This window comes from Diuraphis noxia, unplaced genomic scaffold, assembly GCF_037042655.1.
Source record: "Diuraphis noxia isolate RWA-SAM2 unplaced genomic scaffold, SU_Dnox_SAM2 contig0005, whole genome shotgun sequence".
NCBI lineage: Eukaryota > Metazoa > Arthropoda > Insecta > Hemiptera > Aphididae > Diuraphis > Diuraphis noxia.
The window spans coordinates 17,990,397-18,016,363 of record NW_028301715.1 but is presented as its reverse complement, the minus strand read 5'-3'; the positions used below and the strand labels follow the sequence as shown (position 1 = coordinate 18,016,363).

General features: G+C 28.5%; 2 protein-coding genes across 3 annotated transcripts; one reads left to right on the top strand and one right to left on the bottom strand.

The window, feature by feature from the left end:
* Window positions 1-78: 78 nt before the first annotated feature.
* On the top strand, window positions 79-7,726 carry LOC107162955 (transmembrane protein 120 homolog). The gene is made up of 8 exons (XM_015510151.2): window positions 79-1,002; window positions 2,009-2,127; window positions 2,196-2,363; window positions 2,422-2,732; window positions 2,790-3,013; window positions 3,836-3,946; window positions 4,007-4,074; window positions 7,065-7,726. The coding sequence occupies exons 1-7, from the start codon at window positions 931-933 to the stop codon at window positions 4,064-4,066; spliced, it is 1,065 nt and encodes a 354-aa protein (XP_015365637.1). The 5' UTR covers window positions 79-930; the 3' UTR covers window positions 4,067-4,074; window positions 7,065-7,726.
* On the bottom strand, window positions 3,939-13,906 carry LOC107162954 (obg-like ATPase 1). Of its 2 annotated transcripts, none has more exons than XM_089229672.1 (11): window positions 13,748-13,906; window positions 13,395-13,586; window positions 12,603-12,665; window positions 8,417-8,544; window positions 6,810-6,985; window positions 6,667-6,744; window positions 6,366-6,604; window positions 4,880-4,976; window positions 4,684-4,806; window positions 4,493-4,606; window positions 3,939-4,062 (listed from the first exon to the last, which is right to left on the bottom strand). In XM_089229672.1, the coding sequence occupies exons 2-10, from the start codon at window positions 13,571-13,573 to the stop codon at window positions 4,496-4,498; spliced, it is 1,194 nt and encodes a 397-aa protein (XP_089085798.1). In that variant the 5' UTR covers window positions 13,574-13,586; window positions 13,748-13,906; the 3' UTR covers window positions 3,939-4,062; window positions 4,493-4,495. The 2 variants fall into 2 exon arrangements, with proteins under 2 accessions (XP_089085798.1, XP_089085799.1); XM_089229673.1 differs by lacking the exon at window positions 13,748-13,906 and adding an exon at window positions 13,680-13,698.
* Between the last annotated feature and the right edge of the window lie 12,061 nt (window positions 13,907-25,967).

Here is a 25,967-nt window from a genome sequence, read left to right as displayed (position 1 = left end):
GTTATCAACTTTCAATTTTATCAGTCATCAACCACAAGTGCACAAGTAAAGTTGCGACCACAGACTGAATATTCTGTGTTGCGAGTGTTGCGACCATCATGGCTTAAGATAACATACTGGCAGCGCAACGATATGTTCTTGATAAACTGTTGATCAGAGATGAGGATAATATACTATTATTTAATATTTAGTGCTCATTAAAATATTATTTATATTATTTACATCATTATTTTGTGATTATCAATTATCACTGATTTTTTACCGCTTTAAACTCCACTTATTATTTATGTAAGTTTATCTAGGAATCAATCAATCAACAAGTCAATTTATTTTACTGCTAGAAATTACAATAGAGCGCGCCATAATACAATTTTTATCTGTCAAAAGTTGAAGACACTTTAGGGGTCTCGTTAAGTCGTAATCGCGCCTCGTTGCGCAACCAGTTCATCGTTATTCGTTAATCATGGTTGTAACCGATGACCGTGATTATAGCGCCGAGCTCTTTTAATTTTTCCGCTCTCGAATTTCAATTAAGTATTTACAATTTTTTGTTTCGGATTTCCGCCGTTTTCCTCGTCGAGTTTTTGACTTTTCCGCCGTCGACCGTCAACCACCGGCTACCTGACGTAAACAACACAATATCGCATCTTCAATATAGCCCGGATTAGGTATAGTGATCAGCCATCCGTCGAGCACGTGCCTGGTCCACGCGAGATAAAATTACGACCGAGACCAGACGATGACGCGGTCTGTCCGCTGAGAAAATGCCGCCTCTGCGCGATCGCACCAATTACGAGCGTCGTCCGCCGCGAACTCCGCCGCCGCTGTTGAGTGGAGCAACAGACCCATTTTAACCTTGGTCGGTTGTTGTGCCTTAATCTTTGACCCGCCCCGAGACTCGACTACTGCCAGTCCAATATACGCACTGCGATGGAGTGCGCTAGCCTAGACGAGTGCATCGAGAACTGGGATTCGATAGCTGGTGACTACAAGACTTTAGAGGTACGTCGTGTGATTATATTTTTCTTTAAGTATTTACATTGCAGTCTCAGAAACATCACAGAGACGCTAATCACGATAGGTACAGCTTCTTATGCGAATCTAGTGTTCTACAATACTGTTGCCATTCTTACTTAATTTTTCATTTTCCTCCTTTGATAGGTTCTAGGATTTCAGGTCTTTCTCGTGATAAAATTCTGAAACTGTAGTTTAAATTCTGCCAATCAACCATCTCATAGACTTACACTTAAGTACTACTTTACTAGTCCTACCACTTTATACCTATAATAAGATACAGATATGATTAAATGACATTTTTCTAGATTAAAACACATTTAAAATGTTGTATTGATTATTATTGTAATTAATGAATAGTTAATAGATATACATCATATTATTGTGTTGCACAAAAATATAATTTATGTAATGATTAAATGATACATAATTTAATAGACTAATCATGGGCCTAACTTTAATGTATTTGGAACTGTAAAATTGTTTTAAATCTTAGTTATAATTAAAAGGTTTTTTATACATTTTTTCTAGGTCAAGCACCTAGTTAAATTAGAAAAATTATCAAAAATAATGTTGAAACCTACATTATCATTAGTATTATAAAGTATTGTACATACCTATGTAATTAAAGGTATTCTAAGACTTCTGGATCAATCAATCATTGTTAAATTATTCTTATTGAATTTCAGTAATTTTTCTTTTCTTTTTACTAAATATATTTTATTATTTTACTTCATCTAGTTATCTAAAATTAACTACCTAATAAACAACCAACAAATTGTCAATTTTATAATTAGGTACCTATACAATATAAATATAATTTATCTACTTGTTTATGATTATCTATATAATGATGATTTTAGTATTTTTCCTATGAATTATGATTATTATTAATTAATACCTAACGCCTATGTAATTATTTAGGCAGATATCCATAAGTACCATGAAATATTGTAACTATACCTACCTAATTATTATTTATTTTTATCTTTAGAATGTCAATAAAGAATATTTAGCCAAGGTAGAAGAGGTTAGTGATCTTCAAGGTCAGTGTATGAAACAAGTCAGTCACCAAAAATATCGATTAAATTTTATTGCCAAATCTTTAAAAAAGTAATTGTTATTAAATTCTGTAATTTTAAAAATCTTAATCTAATTTATTTTGGGTTATCATTGTTTAGTTTTGAAAATGATGAACGTCAAGACATCATAAAACGGCTTTGGAAAGATATTAACCAACGTCGCCAACAACTGTCAGATATTGAACAATCCCTACCTAAGCCCAACGGCACTTACTTAAAAATTATACTTGGCAACGTAAATGTATCAATTTTGAATAAAGAAGACAAGTACAAATATTTTAATTAAAAAAGTCAATCAATGTTTGATATAAAAAATGTGTTACAGGTTTCGATATAAAGATGAATATGAAAAATTCAAACTGGTTCTTAGCATTATTGGTTTCTTTTTATCTCTATTGAATTTGGTGACCCATAGACGTGGAATCGAATTGACATTTTTGTTTCTTTTGGTCTGGTATTATTGTACATTGACAATACGCGAAAGCATATTGAAAGTAAATGGCTCTAAAATCAAAGGATGGTGGAGGGTACATCATTTTATATCAACTGTGGCTTCAGCCGTACTACTTGTTTGGCCAAATTCTGAAACGTGGTTCATATTTAGGCCACAGTTCATGATTTTTAATGTACTCATTAGTAAGTATTATAGTTTAATTTAATTTTTAGTTATTCCTAATTTTCATGTATTTCCAGGTGTAGTCCAATCATTCCAATTTATATACCAACAAGGAGTTTTATATAGACTAAAAGCATTAGGCGAACGTCATAATATGGATATCACTATTGAAGGTTTCCATTCTTGGATGTGGCGTGGTCTTAGCTTTTTACTACCATTCTTGTATCTAGGATATATTTTCCAACTGTATAACGCATATACATTATATAAATTATGTTATCATCCACATGCCACTTGGCAGGTCAGTAAATACAATTAAATAACTTTTTATTTTCAGCAGTTAAAATAATAATCAATCTCTAGCAAATTTATACACAATTTCCACCTAAATTATATTAAAATAGTTATAAGACTATTCTTTTTTCCTTTAATAAGAAATTTGAAATTTAGTAAAAAAATTATGAAAATAATATTAAGTACCTAAACAAAAGAATTATTTGTATAGCTAACTTAAAATGTAAGGTCTTTCATAATATTGAAATTTATTTATTTATTATTAGATATAATAGTATAGTGTAATGTGTCTAAGAACGACTGCAATAAAAGAGCTTGTCATAAAAATATCTATCAAAAAATAAATATTTAACTATACATAAGTGTTAATTACAAAGTCAACAATAAATTCATTTCTGATAAAATATTTTTTGCGGTGTGAATATATTTTAAAGGTTTTGTGTTCATTGTTTTTAAATATTAAGTTTAAATTATAATTAACAAGTTCTGAAATTTTTGCACTTTTTAATTATTAGTTATGACCAGGGATCAGAAGTTTAGCATTATCATATTTTTTTCTGGTAAGAACATCTGAATTTAAAAGTAAAATACAAATTTGTTTTACACTTCCCTGATGTGTCATACATAAATTTCTTTTATCCAAATTTTTGCATATGAACCGTTTTAATTTTTTTCAAAGTTAAAAACAAATATAGATAGTTTAACCTGTAGATTATTTGTTTGACATTATCTTATCAATATAGTATTATTAAGACAAATTTATTGTCTCAGCTTAATATCAAGCGTAACCAACTAATATTATCATGTATTATTTTTAAACATTATTTAGGTTCCTGTTTTGTCCGGTTTATTTTTTATATTATTCTTGGGAAATGCAGTTACTACTTCAATGGTCATTCCAGAAAAATTAAGAGAAGTAAAAATAAGACGAATTATCAAGGTAGTATTAAAAATATATTTGACCAATATTCATGTCATATAATCATATAACTATTTGCAGACGTATACTCGAAAAATGTCTGGCAATCGACTCGGAGCTGACCCAAAAAAAAGTGACTGAAAAATTAAGTAAGAATTGTAATTTAAATCAATGGTTTCTTAGTCTCTTTTTTTTTAAATAGTTGTATTATTTTATTATTATTATTATTATTATTATTATTATTATTATTAATAATAATAAATAATTATTTATAGGAATACATGGTGTAACATTTAGAATCTAGATTTTTTATTTAACACACCATCACACGTTATGTTTTAATGTTATGTATTTGTTTTAATATATCAATTTAATTTTGTATTTAAGGCGTTATTAAAAATCTATTAATAGAGTGTCCTTATTATGCATTGTACAATAATAGATGACATTCCTTTGAAGCAGATAAGAACAAATTTATAAAAAGTATAATAATAAAAATTAAACAAATTGTTTCATTATTAGAATATTATATTGTTTATTCATTTAAATGTTAGGAAAAAGACTAACATTTTACTTCTTTTTTGGGTCTTTCAAGCCAGCTCCAGCATTAAATTTGAAAAATATAATATCCCCATCTTCTACAACATAATTTCTGCCTTGTTGCCTATATTTCCCCGCAGCCTGAAATGAATAATGTAATATTTATTGATAAGAACCAATAAATTAATGAATCAATAAGTAAAAATTTCATTTATTACTTTGCAAGCAGCTTCAGTTCCTTCATTTTTGAAATCTTCAAACTTCATCACCTCGGCCATAATGAATCCTTTTTCAAAATCTGTATGAATTCTTCCAGCTGCCTGGGGTGCTTTAAAACCTTTCTATTATCAATTTAAAGTAAAATTAAAATTAAAATTTTCATTCTATGATTTTTATTTTTAATTGTAAACTTACTTGAATAGTCCAAGCTTTGACTTCGTCATGTCCAGCAGTGAAAAAATACTGTAACTGCAATGCTTTGTAACCTTGGATAATTATTTTGTCCAAAGCACTAATAATAAATATTCACATTAAAATTAGATTCATAATTTAACTATGACAAGTTTAAAAAATAAAAATAAAAATAAAAATGAATAATATGTAATTAGTACATACAGTGTGATTGATTTATCATAAAACACTCATTATTTCAAAACGTATTGACTTTTTTCAAAATATTTTTTTACATGGTTTCAAGTTAAAAAACAAACGTTTTTATTAAAAAATTATATTTTGGACGGGGACCACTCCACTCTGCAATCTAAACTTTAATACTTATAACTCATAAACTACTAGCCCCAAATTCGATTTTTATATATCAAAATTCTTAGAACAATATCATAGGCGCACATAGGGGGCTGCTTGGGGGTGCTTAGCACTCCCAGGTTTAAAATTAGCACCGCATAAACTATTTAAAATATTTATTACATAGTCATATCTTTTGAAATATTATTATATAAATCTGTTTATGTATATCAGGATATTTTGAAAATAACAACAGTTAGTTTATCAGCAGAAATGATGGTTTTAATGAATAGTCTACCAGCCAGCTTTATATATGAAGGCATGAAAAATCAATGTTATAAAAGTTTGTTTCCAAATGTCTGTAAGCTATTGGGAAAAACAATTCCAATTTCTTCGTCAACGTGTGAACGCTTCTTCTCAGCTATGCGTAGATTGAAAAACTGGTTACGCAACAATATGGACCAAGAAAGATAGAAAGATTTACCAAGCTATCTACGCTTAGCATTGAGAGTGATCTTACCAATAAAATAGAGGGGGAAATTATATTGCAAACATTTGCAATATCAAACAGAAAATTAAATCTTGTCTAACATTAATAATTAATGATTACATGTTATTATAACTTGTAATATAACTACAAAATATTTATTTTTATTTTTAATAAAATTTATAATTATTGCAATGCAATTATTATAGTATTAGGGTGGTGTAGTGGGGGGCTTCGCTCCCCACGGGTCTGTGTACTATAAATTATTTTAGCACCCCCTAAATTCACACCCTATGTGCGCCTATGAAAAATATTCTGCTTTGAAATATGAAATTAAAACTCTATGTTGTCATTCAAAAAAGTAAAAAACTTAAAAAATGATAAGGATAAAAAATATTTTTTAATAATAACGTTGCTTTTTTAACAACTTGAAACCATGTAAAAAATATTTTGAAAAAAGTCAATGTTTTTTGAAATAATGAGTATTTTATGATGAATCAATCACCCTGTATACAAAAAAAAATTTTCAATTAATTTGCTGTCATATTTTAATATTTCAAATATAATTAAGCATGTGTTTGATTTAAAACCTCAATTTTTATTGAATTTCAAACAGCTCAAATTTCTTATCAATTAATGTATTTTTTTGTTTAATAAGTAATAACTAACCTGGTAGCTTGAACTTCTTCCAAGTATTTTTTGCGTTCTGGTTCCTCCATTTCAATAATTTTATTTTCAAAAACTCCACTAAACGGTATAATAATTGCACCAGGATCATTTTTGTCCACCCATTCTTTAATTTTTATCAGCCACTTGTTCTTTTTTCGGATATAATCTTTTTCTGATAGATTTACCAGATAAATGACTGGCTTTGTCGTGATGAACATATGTTTATTGAGAAATTCTATCTGAAAAAAATAAAATTTATTAATATTTTAAGTTATCAATACTGTGGTTTATTGATAATTACATCAAGAGCGCTCCAATCGCCAAACCTGATATGTTTCTTTTCATCGACTAAAACAGTTTTGATTTTTAAAAAAGTATCCTGAAAATATAATCTAAGTATTAAAATCATTTAAAACAGAGGTCGACTAGTTATTACAAACATACATATTCTGGTTTGAGTTTTTTATCTCCGCCACGTATAGCTAATTTTTCAAGTTTTTCCAAATTGGCATTAAAATATTCTTCGTCTTTTAAACGTAACTCTTCATTAATAACTTCCATATCTTTAATAGGATTAACTTCACCCTCGATGTGAATTACATCCTCGGCGTCAAATGCACCTAGACATAACATTCGAGTATATTATTATTTATTAGCCATTATAAGAAAAATGTTAATAACTATTACAATTTTTTTCAGTGTAAAAGATAACAATGAATTGCAACTTCAAGACTTTTATGACTGTTAAATGTATAGATGAAGAAATAATCTTGTTAAAATTTTTTCATATAACAATTTAAAAAAATAATTAAATTAATGATTAATATTGCACTATGGTTATATTTTATTTATTAATTTTTGAAAGGTACTATTATAAAATAATAAATAATTGTATGTTTAAGAAGACGCCACACATCCTGTATAATGTGCTGACTTGCAAACATACAACATAATAAAAACTATTTTGTGCGAGATAAACTTTACTCCTTCTGTATTTGTTGCAGAATCGCCAAAATTTCACAAAATATAGAGAAAAACTTTATCTGTATTGTAGTGTTTTTATTATTTGAATAACATAAATACAATTTAAGTTATTAGTTCAAGAAAATTTTTTTTTTAAATTAATTATTCAAAAATATTAATGCTGTCAAAAAAATAAAAACTCTATAACCAGACAAAGTTTTTCTTTATCTATTATGAAATTTTGGTAATTTTGCAATAAATACAGAGGGAGTAAAATTGTCCGCAAAAAAACAGGTTTTGACACTTAGTAAATTTGTAAGACAAAGATCACACATGAGGGTGTGTGGCGCCCTCTTAATGTATTTACTATTTAGTATAATGTTATACTTAAAAATGAATTTCATATTTTGTTTTGTTTTATTTCAATCCTTTAAAAATTGTGTTCTTCATATCATTATAATAATAACGAGGAAGTATACACTTTATTAATAAGCTATAAGTTTCTAATCTCTATATATAATTTATGAGTAGGAAATTTAATATAACCAATAAATTTGTTAAATTGCTGTCTATTATATATTATATCTAGGTATACAAAATAATCAAAGAGCCTAAAACAATAAACGAGTTTCATACAATTAAAAAATATTATTTATAGCAATGTGTAATCATTTTTTATTTCTGTCTAATAAGTAGGGCCCAGATTTATATGCTCTAAAAACCTAAAATATATGCATTTATGCCTTTAATTTGTAAAAATATGTAAAATATTTGTATTTTAGATCTATTAAATATTATAATTCAAACTTGTAGTTTATCTAGCTACTTTTTGGAAGGTTTGAAAAAAACATGCAAATGCAAATAAATTTGGGCCCTAATTATTAGTATAAAAATATCGAAATGGTTGGTTTTAAAATAAAAATATGATTTTATGGTTTAGAGATATTTCAATGTCAATAGACTCGTTAATATTATTGGTAAGTTATTTTACTGTAACCATATAAATGATCAACACTTTTCGTATAAACTTAATTTAGAGCACTGATTCTAGATCATTTTCCACCTATTTAAATTAAAACTAAACTTACGGCACAAATGGAACAGAGCATCGCATGCTTTTATGTGGGACAAAAAGGCATTCCCAAGACCTTGGCCTTCTGCAGCTCCTTTGACGAGCCCAGCTATATCTACAACGTTCAAAAATGCTGGAACTTTGCTGGAAAAAAATAGAATGAACAATTAAACATAAACATGAAAATGGCTAGAATATAAATAACTAAAAAGTTGAACTTAAAAAATTCTAAAACAAATCTTGGTTCATAAAATTGTATTTCGTAAGAAGTATACAGAAAATCTAAACATGAGCAATACAGTAGTTGGTGTCAAATATTAATGACAAAGTAATTTTTCTACAGACAACGAAATCGACATGGGTATTTACAGAAGGAAACAACAAAAATTACTTTAAAATGCTAAAAAACGCAATTAGATTATACTAAATGGGGTCAGAGTGGCGAAGTGGTGCAACTCACACAGTCATCTTTTCGATTCATAGCTAAGTGCAAAAAAATTGCGTGGTTTTTCGCGATCACCAATTTCTCGTGCTGTCGTCCGATTACCAACTAGGTCCCACTCAGTGCTGTAGAAACAGCGGTGCGGGCGGTTCATTGCACCGCGGCCCCACGTTGCAATTTTTAATATGAGGCCCATACTTAAATAAAATAATATAAGAATTAAGAATCTATGCTAAGAAATTTTTTTTTTTAAAGATCGTAGTATAATGATAATGCCGTTAGTACTTTGTTATTTTAGCATAATTTAGCATCCCTAGGCTTCAAATTAGCACTCTCAGTTCCAATATAATAACATGTAACAATATAATTAGTTTTTAAATATATTGAATACATAAAATATTATGTACGGTATAGCTGTTTTATAGTTTAAATAAATAAAAAGTAACGTTTACATTAACATTTATACAATTTCAATTTTATTCTTAGTTATTAATTTGTCTATACAAAGTACCTATTGAAGAAAAATTAATTAAAATTTTAATTAATTATATTTGTATTATAATTAAAAAGTAAGAATATGAATAAGTAAAAATTTAAAATTATTGCAATGCAGTTTATTATATTATTAGTGGGGTTGTGGACTGTGGGAGCTAAGCCCTCCACGAATCTGTGTACCATCAATTATTTTAGCATCCCCTAAATTCACATCCATTGTGCTCTTATCTAAAGGGGCCGCAGATTAAATTTGCACTAGGGACCATCTATTTCTAGCTACAGCACTGGTCCCATTCCACTGGAAGTGAAGATCAGACATGTCTCCTCTTGGAAAAGAGGGTAGTATCATATATATAGATAAATAAATCATATGATCTCCATACAACCCACTTGTGATACACATCTACAAAGACCTTAAGGTCGTTTCAATAAAAAAATTTAGACAGAAAAAAGATTAAACTAAATCCAAAAATTGGGGGGGGGGGGGGGGGTGTTAAAATTAGGTTTGCTATCCTACTATCCTAGAAATAACAAAGAAAAAGTCCTATCTATGATCGTTTTAATATTTTACATAGTAAACTATAATAATGTACCAAGGAAAATGTACGAATAATGTCTCTTGGGCGTTTTTAACGATGGAGAGTTGTATAGGTACAAGTACAAAAATAAATTTAAAATGTATAGTGGTGCGTACCTACGACCGACGGACCTACCTACCGGCTATCCCGCGCCCGGAATTAAAATCCCGTTAAACCTATGGGTGAATTACGAGGGGAAAATTTTTAAATTACAAAGCCCACCGGGAACGACCGTTGATTGGATTTTTTTTTCCATCCTCTGGAATTACACGTCGACGTTACGCGGATGGGTGGGTACAACCACAGGTCCACAGCTACCGACCGAGATTTCCTCCCAATAAATCAGTATACCCGTCGGCGGCGGCGCCGCGGTGGTTGTGGGAACTGGGAAGCCATTCCGAAGGTATAGGTACACTTATTGCGCGATGTGAATGAAAACGAAGATTTTTCGACCTCATATTACATTAATATATCTCACTGACCCTATTAATAGCTAGGTCACATTATAATCTGTCGGTTTTTAGATTTTTATTTTTTACCCGGTCCGTCGCCCCCGCGGGCATTCTGCCGGACTGCAGGGTACACTTACGACCTATATATAAGAGGTGGTATAGGTACCTACGACCTGCCTAGCTCATATAATAATATTACAGAATGCTTTATTAAAGCGCCGACAATATTTTTGGCACCGCCGTACCTACAGTAATTTGTAAACATGATTTAATGGGCTATTAAAGTTAATTGCAGTGATTCCGCGGGCTTCTGTTATGGATTGTAAAAACCGTCATTATTTTTTTTATTTAATATAACCAACAAAAAATCATACGAGTTTTTCGTTTTATTTTCCAAGTATATGATTCACGCGAACATTGTCTCAAACAATATCAAATATCCCAAACTATTAAAAAACTGATTTAAATTTATATTTTACCTAACTACCTACCTACTATCTAATGGCCACGGTGTGTCGGTGTTTTACAAGTTAACACTTTTATTTGAAAAATACTTTATTTTTATTTTTACAATAACATTCTAAACATGATTTAATCGTAACACAGCAATATAGCATTAAGTGCATCTATAAATTACAATATTTCATATATTTTTAGTTAATACTTTGAAATGTTGACAACTAATGATAATCGCCATTTTAACCTTAAATTTAAATACTAAGTTGTAAATTGTCTTTACTTTGTATATTTCATACAAAAATACCTAATATGGTAATGAGATTGAAATGATTTAAGAGAATATCAGTGGCTCAGTACAATATATGTTTTATACCTAGCTCAGGCTCAATTAAGAACAAAAACATATTTATACGTGAAATCATTTTTATGATATCTTTCACTAATTTTTCGAGCAAAATCAACCATTCCAAAAATTATAGATAATATGTCATGAGTTTGTTTACTTGTTGATTAAACAATTACAAATAAAATAAAAAATGTTAATGTGAAAGTCGAATACAAAATCAAAATATATTTAAATCTACAAACGGTAAAATATACCTAAAAAATCTTATCCTCTATAAATTTTGTAATTCACATAAAAAAAAGAAAAGATTTTAGGTGAGATTTTTTATCTATGTTTGCGCATTGGTCTGTGAGAAAATACATATCCAGCTGACATCTTTCTAAATAAAAATTTATATTTCAACTAAAAATGTAAATCATTTATAAATTTGAAAAATTGAATAAATTATAACTATAATTAAAAGGAATTAACCACGAAATCGCTCTGTTATATAGTAAAGTTTAGAGAGTAGCTCAAAATTGAATAGGTCATAATTATAATGACATACATAAAGGATATGTTAAATTTGAATTCAATAATAAATCATTAAATCAATTTTTCTAGATTATTAAGGATATTATCTTATATTTGCAGAGTCAAGTGCAGCGGTGCAGGAATAATCTATTTCCATATTTTTTTGAAGCGTATATTCATATGTTTTCTGATAAAGAATTATTTAGTCTATATTACAATGGAATGACTAGGTATTATTTTATGCCCCTTGAATAGTTTGAAAATATTGATCAAGTCATTTCTCGTGCTGGAACTAACAATTTATTTATTTTACTATTAGTAGTATCTACAACAAATTTTACTACTATTTACCAAAATCATTATTACTACTTAGGTATAATATCATATTGTCATATTGATATATTATAAATCATTAAAATGTATACCATTATATTATGATTTATATCTTTACTATCTATACATATGGTACTATTATTATTCATTTTAATTCACTTGTCAATACTGCAATCTAAAGAAATAGGTTTGTCATGTAAATAGATTAATAATAATCTATACGGTGACAGAGTAGCCAAGCGTTCCAAGGTGTTGGCTGCTAGGCGCACTGTTGCCATATGAACCTTGATCATGGGAGACACCTCTCTTCGGGCAGTCACATATCTGGAGAGAGGCCGCCATCCCCCACAATACACGATAGAAACCTACGGGTGCCACTAGAAATTCTACCAAACACACAAGTATGTTCCAAAAACCTAACCCTACCAACCAACCTACAGCTTATGGCCTTATTTGCCAAAGCTTATATAAATAGAATTAAAATAATTTAAACATTTTGAACATTTCAATTTTTAGTTCACTATCAGTAATTTTTATTAACAGACTATTAATTGCAGTTCTAAATAATCATTGAAGATACTAACCTGGCTGGTTTGAAATATTCAACTAAATAATCAAATCGTTGATCCGGCACTGGTACACGACTTGCTAGAAGGGAATAAAAAAAATCCTATCATTAATTTATATTTAAAATAATTAAATTTTCAACAATTAAATACAGTGGTGACAAGTAAATATTTAATGGTAGGTATTTGAATTTTGAATCATATAAACTATATTATATAGGTTTGTAAAAATAATTTAAAGAGTAAAATTAATATTTTTAATAAACTTATTTAAAAATTACTTTTTCATTGTAGATACTATATTTGATTAGATATATAGTAGGTAGATATGAAAATTTTTTTATTTTGCTTAGCTAAAAACAAATTGTAATACTTAAATTTTAAAAAATGTTATTAGTATATGTTTTATTTTATATTATATTTCCTACACCTTTTTGTATATTATCTAATATAAATAAGGAAGACATTTTCAAATTTAAGGCTTTAGCTTCAATAGCACCCCCTCTTGTTGGATTTGGTATATTAGTATCTTGGATATTTTTAACGAAAATGGAACAGTGTTGATCAATGGTATTTAAGCCCATTTTTCGGTCTTGAATGATGAAGTTTTATTTCATAATTTTTTTTTTTTTTGTATTGGTGTCTTTTGAGAATTTACAATCTGTACACTATATACAATAAGTAAATATGATATAAGCCGATTTTTTTTTATTGAACTCGCTCCACTAGTAAAACTGATGTGTAGATAACTATCTATAATATAAGGTACTATAGTACTACAGGTATTACAAATTAAAAAAATACTTATTTTCATTTGGATCGATGGTACAAAATGGAAAATTTTCAGCTGCAGCTTCACTCTTGGTGAGGACATTGAAGAATGTCGACTTACCAACATTCGGAATACCAACGATTCCAACCTTCAGATTTGTGCCTACACGTCCAATAAGTGGTTTCTTCTCAGGTTCTTCAACTTTTTTGGGTGGCATGATGATCACAGGCCTAATTAACCAACATCATATTTCAATGATTAAATAATGAAGCGATATAATAACTATGAAATAAAATGGTTCGTCCACACTAAAAACTGCATACCTAGTTAGTGTTACAGATATGTTTTTTAAGTATTTACGACGAACACATTAAATCATTTTAATACTTACACACAATTGGTATAGTGTTTGCTACGAGAACTTAACAACTAAAATTATATTTAATACTAGATTTTAGATCTAAAATCTAAATCTACTGACAAAATAAATTGAACTTCAAAATGTGCTTCGATCGAGACATCGAGTTATCAGTTATCATTTATTATCACGACTGATATGCAATGTTCTTTTATCCACGCCGACTTTGAGGTTAATTTTGAATTTTATGATCTGCTTTTTACCATTATGGACCTTATACAAGGTCTACCTAATACTTAGTATAAGGTCTGTGGTTATTATTGACATTGCAATAAATAATTATAAAACAGAAAAACGTGGTGTACTCTTATACCGTTTAAGGTTTAACACATTATGGTTTACTTGTCACAATGGTTACTTGTTATTTTCTTGAAAGCATGTTTTTTTGTATAGGTATTTTAGTATTTTGCATTTTCAATTTTGTCTAACGTTGGCGCCGTGTCCTACGGGAATCCAACAAATGTGACGAAAAACTAAACAGTTTGTACTTTTTGATCGCATCGAACGCATCAAATTGCGACGAAACAGAATGGTTACAAAACAAATCTCACTCACCGCATCGCATTCAAGGCGTTAGGTAATTATCCATAACTTTGGTTAACACATTTCAATCGCACATTACACACGTTGCATATAGGCAACTAAATGTACACCATCTTAATCACCCCGTGCATAATAATGTTATTTATACATTTTAATAATAATATTATACCACCGACGGTGGCTATCGAAGAAATAGTCAATATGACGAAATCCAATCCCGATAATTTCGTACTTGAGTGTTGAGATTTTACAATATTTGCGAATGAACTATATTCTATTTTTATTATTTTATTGATATATTAATATGTAAGTTGGTATTAAAATTAAATAATATGATTGAATTGTCTGTATTTATGATTTTAACTTCATAGTGTCACAATACGAGTACACATTGTCATGGAAAGTGCTTGAGTAAAATTAGTTTTCAAATATTTTTTTAGATCCTACTCAAATCCGTATTTTTACTTATGAAAATAGTACTCGGACAGAGTATCTTACTGAATACCTAAATGTTTTCTCAAAGTATCTGTATTAAAATAAAATTTAAAAACAAATGAAACGTGATGAAACAATTTTAAATTATACTTACCTATCTATAAATAGATATTATTAATTACAAGTATAATAACATATTATACATACCTATAATTTAGGAATAGGTATGTTTAATTTATAGTTATATTAAAAACAAAAAATATAGGTAAAGTAATTAATTAGATAATTAAAAACTTTAAAGAATTAAAAAATTGATCTATCTATTATGCTCTTTGTCAGCGAAAATGTTAAAGTATTGGATAAACTTTTATCATTTTTCTATAAACTGTATTTCTATAATTTCACCTCCTTTAAAAAAAAAACGCCGCCGAGATAATGATTTTATATGGAACGTGTTTCAAATTTTAGATGTATTTTATTATGCTCGTTGTGGAGATTGTCTGAAAATGCTATCTGTTGGATAGCTGGAGTTCAGAACAGTCCAATAGATCGAGCTGATAGTAACGATGCCTCGCATGTCTTAATCTTTCTCCACCACCAAGACTCAAGAGTCAAGAGTGATTTCAATTTTCAATCCCACCCACTTCCAAATCTCATTTTCGTATTGTTATTTTTAATATTAAATTATTTAGCTATGCGCATTTACTGTCTAGGATTTTAAGTACATAGTAGTACATAGCATTTTATGCTGAAGATAATGCTTTTTAACATTTTAACCATTTAATCCTGCTGTTATAGTCTCTAGACAGTCTAGACTCTAGACTTTTAGGTGTAGGCAATGCGGATTAGTTGTGTACGAGTGAAAAGTTAGGTACAGAAGTGCTAGTCTTATTGGTTAAATTCTGTAGCATGCAAATAATATAAGATTCAATAAATTATGGACTATGATATAGATTAAAAAAATTTTGATCTAAAATAATAATTTTAAAAATCTGGAAACAAGTAGGTAAAAAACAATAGTTTCAACTTTCAAAAACACAAGTTTTATTTTTCAACCATGGATACGGACGAAAGACTAACAATTGCAGTAGTAGGTATACCTAAGTATACGTATACGTCCTATCTAGATAGGTATGAAAAGTCGTTGTTACACAAATAATAATATTAACACAATATTCCTTCGCCACTTCGTTTTAATAGAATTACAAATGTAGATATTTAGATACATCAATTACCTATTAAGTAAATATATATTTAATACGGCGTCATCAATTTAATAGGTTCATCATTATTATTTTTATATCTATATTAATATTAGAACTGTCTAACTTTTAATTGTTATTAGTTCCTAATTAAAATATAAAACTGAACGTAAATAAATTTCGCAAATCTGATGTCAACTATTCTATTTTTACACCTTAATAACTATCTAATAAGTGAGTGTGTATATTATATAGGTACCAGTTATACCACGAAATATAAGTACGTCACTGCTCCTCTATTAACTTGTTATTTAAAAAAATTATATCGTTCAAAATGTATAGATGGAGGTTGATGATGATTCATTCAGTAATGAATGATGATTTACCTGACCTCGAGATGTAATTCTTCATGACGTATTATAACAGAATCATTATTATGTATTATGGATGATGGACCACAAACGCAATATCTTATAAAATAATTTAATGAATTGTTATTATTTTTATGGTAAGTACCTATACGAATACCTATTACTTGTATTTGTAAGGTATCGAATAACTTGTAGATAATGTGTCAAAATACCAAAAATACGTTGGTTATATGTTATATCTTATATATAAGTACCTAATTGTATCTTATTAATCTTATTATTAGGTTTATAAGTACCAATTGTGCATTTTAAATTATAATATAGGTAGGTACTTATTAATCTTTAAATGTGTGTTCTGAATTAGTATTATTTTTGGACCACGTGTGTATATCAAGTTGGGGGGAAATACTTACTCCTGGTGCGGCCCTGAGCCCTTTTGGGTTTGTTGGTTTATTATCACTCAGAGAAATGTGTTGTAGGATTAATGAAAAACGACTGTAAAATCAAATAAAAATGTGATGATTTCGAACCTATGAAATTGCACCATAAATGTACAGTTTTAATTAAATAAATCATAAGTTTTCAATAATAAAACAATTCTCATTATTTTAATATATGTATTATTTATAATAAGAAAATAATACTTTAAAAACTAAGAAAATCCTATCATTTAATCAAATATAAGATACTTAAATTAAGTAACTGTTAAACTATTATTATTTTAATAAAATGTTTACTTATAACAAATGTTTTTAAAACTAAGAGAATCATATAATTAAATTAAAACCATTTTATTTCAACTAATTATTCAATTTTAATTATTTTAATAGCTCTTTTACTTAAAACAAGAATGTAATATGATCTTTAAAAGTAAGGGAATCAAATCATTAAATTAAAATTGCTTTGTAATCTAAACTATAGTTTATTTAATAATAAAGTTAATATTATACGAAGTTATTTGGATGTAAGACCAAGTTTGAGTGTTAAACTGAACACGCGTTTACTAGCCATTGAACAAGTTAGGTAATAGTTAATGTCTTCAAACTAGTTAAGATTCGAATATGATCAGCAATTATTTCAATCACTTCGAGCAAAATAGTTTACAGCATACAATTTTTATGACGTGTTTTTTTTTTAATTATCATTAATTAAGCCTGAAAAACTGAAAAACATAGGATCTTAACACTTTCGATAGAAACAAAATTTATTTATTTTAATTCCTAAAAAATAAAAAATAAATAATAAATTATGAATAATACTCATGTTATAGATGTGGGATGTATCAAGTGTAAGTGGACTTCATTTTTAATAGTAATACCTATATTAATTTGATAATGTCAAGAATTTAAGTTTATATAATGATATCGTTATACTTGTAGGCTCCTAAGTTAAGGTTTTTATACTGAAAATAAATTAAAATTATTCTTTTAAGGTTTCAAGTACGATCTACATTTATCGAGTACCTGATACCGGAATAACCTATATACTTAACCGCTTCTGTCGTGTTCCGAATGCCACATGGTGCCTATAATATTTTGTTCTTGTATAATAATATAATCATTAATCACCAAATCATTTAGCAGGATAAAAATATTCATCCTTTCGATTTAAATAGCTTGTAATAAATTACGTATCAATAGGAATCATATACTGGACGCTGGTTACCTATTTTGTATTTTACTTTGGATTCGAGAATACTCATGGACACCAACATTTACCCCCTTTAGAAGTTTATACGTTTCTGCGGAATAACACTTTATATAATTATAATGATAGTCAATAATTATGTAATAAAGTTTGTGTCTACTTTCATAGAACATAATAATGTCTCACAAATATAGCCTTCAATATGTTATAGTAAATAATATTATCATACTTATTATACCTAAATGGCTGTACTGCACTACTGCCTGTACTATACCATCGTGTAGCTATATTAAACTGTATAAGATCAGTGGCACAGAACCCTATATTAAGACCAGGCCATGGCCCAATATATTTTGAAAATATAGGATAGGGCCTCCACGGTACGCTATTTGTCGATATCAAGATATTGGGCTTCTTGAAATTTTTTCTCCCTACTAGATTTTCAGGACTTCGGTGCCAATCTTATAACAAGATATTGTATACCTAGTAACATTAATCATTACTTTACCTGCAGGGTCGTATTTCAGGGTTTGAAGGGGCAATAGCCCCCCTCCAGAATATATTAAAGGGCGCTAATATTTTTAGGGAGACTATAAAAGAGTTTTCTGAAAAATTATAATTTATATTAATAATTCAAATATTATATATATTATTACTATTATTAAAAAACCTGAAATAAAAATTATATATAACATTTTTAGTTGTACGTTATACATTTTATGTATCTATATATTAGTATATTACCTATATCCTGTTATTTGTTACCAGCTATTATAAATATTTATAATATATTATAATATTATTTACCAGTTTATTTATCTAAATACTAAATTCGATACCACAAATCCCTATGATTAGAATTACATACTAAGTAGTAATACAATCAATAATAGCAAATTCTAGGATGCCAAAACCTAAAATATGGCTCTGTTTACCTATATAGTATACAATGTACTCAGTAGCTACTATAGCTATACTGGCTGTGATCGATCCATTTCAAGACTTTTCGGCCTCAATATCTTAATTATTTAATAGGTATAGAGTAGAGTGTTCCTTAATTTTCAAATTTAAATATTTTTTTGGCTCACACCCTAAAAACGTAAAGGCAATTTAACAAAGTTAACTCGTGCCGAATTGAACTTAAAGTTTGAATTAATTCAATTTTTGAATATTTATTAGAATTTTTAATGTTTTTTAAAAATATTTCGCAAACCATTAAGTAAAACGAAATCATTTAATATTATAAGTTTTAAATAAAACAAAATTTTCTATAAATTATTTCTTAACAAGTTTTTAATATCTTCTACTGTTCATGATGTATATATATTGACTTAAATGTATAAAAATACCGTATTCTCAAAATGTTTACAGTTAAAACTAAAAATATTATAAATAATAATAATTATTCATTAGATATGTTATATAATATTAAATATAATATACGAGTAAGAGTTTATATATTATTATTGTGGCTGACAATTTTCTAAATAACTTTATCGTATCGTATGTTTATCGTTTAATAGATAAATATTATCTTAATCTCCAACAAAAGTCTAGTAACTTATTATTAGTACGAATCAAATAGTCGTGTTATGCGTATCGTGTGTTTAGTTTTGTGTTCATGAACATTAAACTTATTTATTTAAGTATCTTTAAAATAATAATAATTAATATTATTTAATTAGATTTGAACTTCCACCATGTCTTTAAAACTTCGAAAATACGGGGATTCATTGGATCTAAAGGAACTCAAATTCTAGGTTAAAAATTGCCATTATTAAAACAAGTTTTCCAGGTATTTTTTTTAAACTTAAGAACCGTAAAATTAAATATTCGCGAAAGTGCAAATTTAGTTATTCGAGAATGTATTATATTCTGGGAAAAAGCTAGAATTGCGACAAGGGCTGTACAACATTGTGTTAATAATAAGTCAATAAAAATGTACGATAACTGGTGAAACTTGCTAAAAAATGCTAAAATAACTGGCAAAATTTATCGAAAAAAAGAAAATGAGTTTATTGTGATTTTGGATAGTCTTTTTGATATTGCACATTCGGATGCATTAAATGTAATAAACTAATAAACATTGATGAGGATAAAGAATTTTTAATAAACCAACGTCTTCCCAAGCGACCTAGATGTCTGAGTAGTTTTGATAAAAAAGAAATAATTAAAGAAAATCGTAGAGAAATCCGAAAATCTATGGAATTAAACAAACAACTTCGGTACCTATTTAATTCCTTACAGTTGAATGAAATCGTGGAGAATGAGACTGATAGTTCAGAAAATGATGAAATATCTGACATGAGTGTTGCACAGGAACAAATACAATTGTCACCATTAAAAAAAAGGCGAGGAAAAATACTATAGTGATACCCTAAACGGCCTAAACATATATTTTTACTCATTAAGAAATTATGAAATAAATGGCCAACTTTAAAATTGACTCCGAGGCATCTATACAGTTAAATACTGTAGTACTTTAATATAATACTATTATGTATAGTTATATTCTAATAAGTTATTAGAATATAACTTTATTAGTAATAACCTTATCTTTTTTTTTCAAACACACAGTGGTATAACCAGGGTTTTACAACGGGGCGAGGCACTAAACAAATGAAATCAGAATTACTATCCGTAGTCGTGGTTTGTACTTTTCCTTTTTTTTAATATACAGTCGAGTCGCAATATAACTCTAAGTTGAAGGGGATAACAATTCGCTTCGACATATGTATTATTTGAGATATCTAATTAATTAATAAGAGAAAAAATTTCTTGGGGAATAAAAAAAAAAAAACATGTTTTCAAATTTTTCGAGTTATTTTGACTTGATTGTATAACATTTATGCCATAACACGGCTCTAATGGGGGTGGAGGGCTGAAATCCGCTTTAGAAATCACTCTCTTGGCCACGCCACTGTGACGGGCGATATCCGTTCTTGGGCACGCCACTGTGACGGGCAATACCCGTTTGCGCACATTTATCCTTTTTTGCGACTCGTTTGCGTACAAATGCGTATAACTCGATTGCGCACATAAAGTATAGCGAAAGTCTACTAAAACCCTTAACAAAAATAATGTTTAAGATTGTTTTCAAACATTTTCCTTCTCACTTTTACAGGCTTAAGACTGTCTGTTTATAACTAGCGTGATTAAAAATGTCTTTTTTTTGTTGATTTAATTTAAAATTAAATTTGTCATGTTTTTTCAATTTTATGTTTGTATTTACTATTTTATTAATTTTAATGTAATAATGCTTTTTTAGAACCGCACACTAGTTAATCAATTACGTGTATCTTATCGAAATTTGCTCACACGTAACAATGTAAGTCTAATTTAACAGCTGTACGCAAACGAGTCGTTATTTTTCAGGTCAAAATTAATATTAACCGGGTTTTCACGTTTTTTGATGTACGCAAACGAGTTGTCAGTTTACAGGTAAAAAATTGTGTATACTGTTCGCAAACGAGTATCACCTACTGTGACACATAGGTATAGGTAATATAGCCATATAGGTAAATGTTTTTTCAAATAACTATTTTTTTAAATTTATTTAAATAAATAAGCCTCGGCGTCTATGGCCATTGGTATACGAGGAGTTGAAGATTCACAATTTTTAAGGATACAGTATTTACATATAGTATTAACACATACCTATAGTATTTACACAAGAACAGATTATAAATTATTTACAAGATTGGTTTTAATCAAAAAGGTCATCATGCGAATAATGGTATCTGGATGAAGTGCTTCCGACATAATATTTGATTGAAATACGTCTTATATACGCTTATAATATATGTGTATTGTGTATACCTATGGTATATTTGAATGTGGCCTAATACATAACAAATTATACAACTTCTCCCTACCCTGGAACACTTATCTATGCGCCTGCAGCCGGTCTTATGGCGTGTTAGCTGAGATATTCATTGGACCGCCGAAGATGTATATTTTTTTTTATTCGTATAATATATTATTTATTCGATACACATTCATATATAATAATATATAATACAAAGTCGATCGACACCGGAGACCAGCGCTATATATAATCGGTAAAATGACTATGAAACGGCGTTAACTCCACGCAGCACTATATAAGTACGACCTATGTAATTTGTCTGCCGACGTTTATGTTAATCGTATACTATATACATTATAATAATGCGCTATTCGTGAAATTTCCCCACCATACTATCCATACTGCATCCCTAGTGAGTATATTATAATGTATACATACACACATATAGACATTTTATATCGGTTGAGACGTTGACCATCATTAAACTTAAGACGGTATTATATTATATATTATACAGAGCGCGTATAAAATACAATTTTATATATGTGCCGTTTGTAATAATTATTATAATTTTTTTTTTACGTCTCCGAAAAAATAGGTATACACGCGGCTCAACGAGGTACCTCCCAATCCATGTATTTTCATAAATATTATTTTAATGCGATGGACGCAGTGCTACAAGTATATGGTTAAACGATGAACATAATATATAACATTATTATAATATATAGATAGGCGTATACCTATATAATATAATATGTACGCGAGCGACGCACCGGAGTCGCACCTCCTGGCCGAGCGCGAGGAATCAGCTATCGCAGCAAATGGTAATAACAGTGATTTTTCTGTTATTTGAATCGGTTCCACCTTCAATTTCCCGAATTAACATTACCATTACCTGTGATTATTGTTATATATATGAAAAAAAAATTTTAAAAATACTCGCGGATGGATAGATATATAGGTATATCCTACGCGTATAATATCATATAAGTAAAAGGATGAAAAACAGCTCTTGCCGCGGGACATCCGCCCGAATAGAATATAATATGTAAACGCGTGTATAGTTAAAATATTATCGCGACTTGGAGATATTTAAATGCCATGGATAATGCAATAGCCATCAAGTATACATACATATAGGTATATAAATAATATGATGGTATACCTACTTGTTGTAAAAACAACAACTGAAAAAAAAAATAATAATAATAATAATAATAATATATAGATAGGTCGTCGATATGGGAATCAAAATTGATATCTTTTCCCTTTACCACATATTTATTACTGTTATTTTCGAATGTTTTTTTCCCCTTTTTTATTTTTAATGTCAGGTTACAAGCGGCAGAGATAAAGTTCTCTGATCATTTTATTGGCGTCAGACGTTCGTTTTTGTGTGTAATAACTGGTCAATTTCATTTTTTTTTTTATTTAACAGTCTTCCCCGACCGGGGTTCCTGGGAAAATGTATTTGTGTTCTTGTTAATTTTTTTTTCCTTTAGTTTTGACATTCATATACTATATTTGTACGTTTTATGTTACCGACAATTCTGTATAGATATAATTGTACAAATAATAAACATTACTAAATTAGAAAAAAACAATACAATAATAATTGTCTTAGTTTTTGTATCGTGCCATAATGTGGCCATATAAGTAATGATGAAGCGTAGAATTAGGCTTTAGGGAGTAGATCAACTATACAATCTTTGAGTGTAACTCTTAATAGAAAACTTTTGTTTTTGGTTAGTAAATAAAGAAAAATATAACAAAATATCAATAATTGTATAAATATTTCAAATTATTTATTTAGATTACAAAAAAAATAGTCTGCTTATTGTAAAAAGTTGATACACTCTTTTATAAATTAAGTTATAAGTTGTATTAATTAGAGATTGTAACACTACCAATATATACAATAATACAATATTTAGGCATGCAGGCATGCAGCCATGTAGGTATATCCAGATTATTCAGTTACGATTATTTTTAAAATACAATAATAAATTTCAAAATTAGTTTAATAGGCGTATTACGGTTTTTAATGAATCTGAAATCATATAGAAATATACCCAAACGAATTCCCACAATATATTTCACATCAATGGAAAATGCTTTAGAGCCTTTTGAACCCTATAATTCTGGTAGAGATATTTCAAGGTCAATTCGGCCACTATTCTCATTTATCAAACATTGTATTTTAATTTTCCTAAAGGTAAGATTTACAAAGCATAGTAAAAAATTAAATGTAAATCTTATTGTCCTATACCATTTAACATTTTTAAAAATCTAATTCTGCATGTAGTGATGTTATTTTTGTCCTAAAGTCCACTTCACGAGAGTAATAATAGTAATATTAATAAAGGTAAATGTGTTTCTTTCAAATTATCAAACTCAAACACATCTATTGAAATAGATATTAAATTTTTTTTTTAAGCACCATTTTGTGCCAAATGCAAACCTTAAGACTATAAACCTAAGTGATTTTTTACATTTATCAATGCTAAATCAAATCAAAATCTGTTTATTAATGCCTGAACAAAAATATTGAAGGGATAATATAAGATTCTATACTCCTAATATAATAATTTTATACCAACTACCATATAAGTTAAGATAGTTGAAGTAATATTTAAATTATTTTAATTTTGTCTCTTAATAAATACGTGTTATTATTTTCATATAGTATGTTCATTTGAGGGCATTAATAAGTGTTGTTCGTCAAATGAATAAACCCGAATAAGACGAAATTACGACATGCCTAAGATTATAAATTAGGTAAGTACTAAGTACCTATCTATATATACTGTAAGATAAAATTATATGAAAATGAAATCACTCCAAACCAAACTTTACACCTGCTCTAACAGTAACGGTCTCACTTCCTATATATTGATGACTGGCGTATAATATATATATATATATACACCTGTGTCCTGTACATAATACATATAATACATACAAACGTTACAGTAATGACGAATTGATATCTCTGGTTGTTAGAATAATATGATAATGTATAATATTATATAGAACGATCGCGTGTGCGGTGTACCGTCTAAAATCGTCAAAGACCTCGGCAGTGGATAATATAATAAAATATAGATACACGTGTATAATACCAGCAGTAATATGTTCTGTGAAAAATATATAGGCAGGCTTATATATATATATATATATATATATATCATATATCATATACCTATATAACTATAATACATAGTAGTACAAAAGTGACCCCAACGCGAATCGCCTTTTACGCGTAATAAAACACGCGGTCAATTCTCTACATCAACGTACCGACGACCTATTGGCTATTATTGTAATAATAATATAATATATAATAGTGCCTCGTAAGCGTTTCAATAAAGATATATCGTCCACCGCGGCTTCTTTGTACGGCACATAAACCCACCGATTTTCTCAGTGCAACAATATTATCATTGTCACACATAAAATATAAAGAAAGTCGGTGGTGACGAAAATGGCATAAAGGGGTTGTTGCGCAGTCTTTTAAACTCGTCGTCACATGCTGCAGCCACGAGAGACTAGAGTGAACGCATCTATAATAATATATAAAAAAATGCTCATAGATATTTCATTGTTATTATTAATTTAATATTATATACCCTGCAGGTACGCAAAAATTTGTATGTTTTGTTCTTATACACATATTATTGCAATCGTACCTACCTATGTATTAATCAGCGAGGATTTACTCATTGTGATATCTCACGAAATAATAGAGATATCAAAATTCTGATTTTGTAATAAGACTTACAGGGATAAGAACTACAATCATTTCATTTTTTAAATTTATTTTAATATTTTGGTAAAAAAATTTAAAAAACATATTTTTAAGTACCACCGTTCACTAACTAGATTTAATTTATTACTAGAAATCACACTCAAAGTTGAAGATTGAGACATTTAATACTGCTTCTGAAGGTGACGAATAGACATACGAACAAAATCCGATCAAAATCAGAAATAATATTGAAGATCTAGCTGTTTTGGATGCACTAAAAGTTAGTGTAAAAGGTAAGTACCTATTATATAATATTAATATCACGCACTATTATCCACGGTCCTCATCTTACAGCGTACCTAATCCGCTACAACTATTATATGACTACCTACCTACAAAATATAATAAACACACCTAATATTTTTCGATTTGTTAG

Bases quoted from the DNA above. Each gene is read 5' to 3' on its own strand.
- LOC107162955 (XM_015510151.2), top strand. From the start codon at position 931: ATGGAGTGCGCTAGCCTAGACGAGTGCATCGAGAACTGGGATTCGATA. The intron at 2,128-2,195 runs GTAATTGTTATT...ATCATTGTTTAG, and splicing joins ATTGCCAAATCTTTAAAAAA to TTTTGAAAATGATGAACGTC. The intron at 2,364-2,421 runs GTACAAATATTT...AATGTGTTACAG, and splicing joins ATTTTGAATAAAGAAGACAA to GTTTCGATATAAAGATGAAT.
- LOC107162954 (XM_089229672.1), bottom strand. From the start codon at position 13,573: ATGCCACCCAAAAAAGTTGAAGAACCTGAGAAGAAACCACTTATTGGA. The intron at 4,977-6,365 runs GTTAGTTATTAC...ATTTATTATTAG, and splicing joins GAAGAAGTTCAAGCTACCAG to TGCTTTGGACAAAATAATTA. The intron at 4,607-4,683 runs GTAATAAATGAA...TATTCATTTCAG, and splicing joins GAACTGAAGCTGCTTGCAAA to GCTGCGGGGAAATATAGGCA.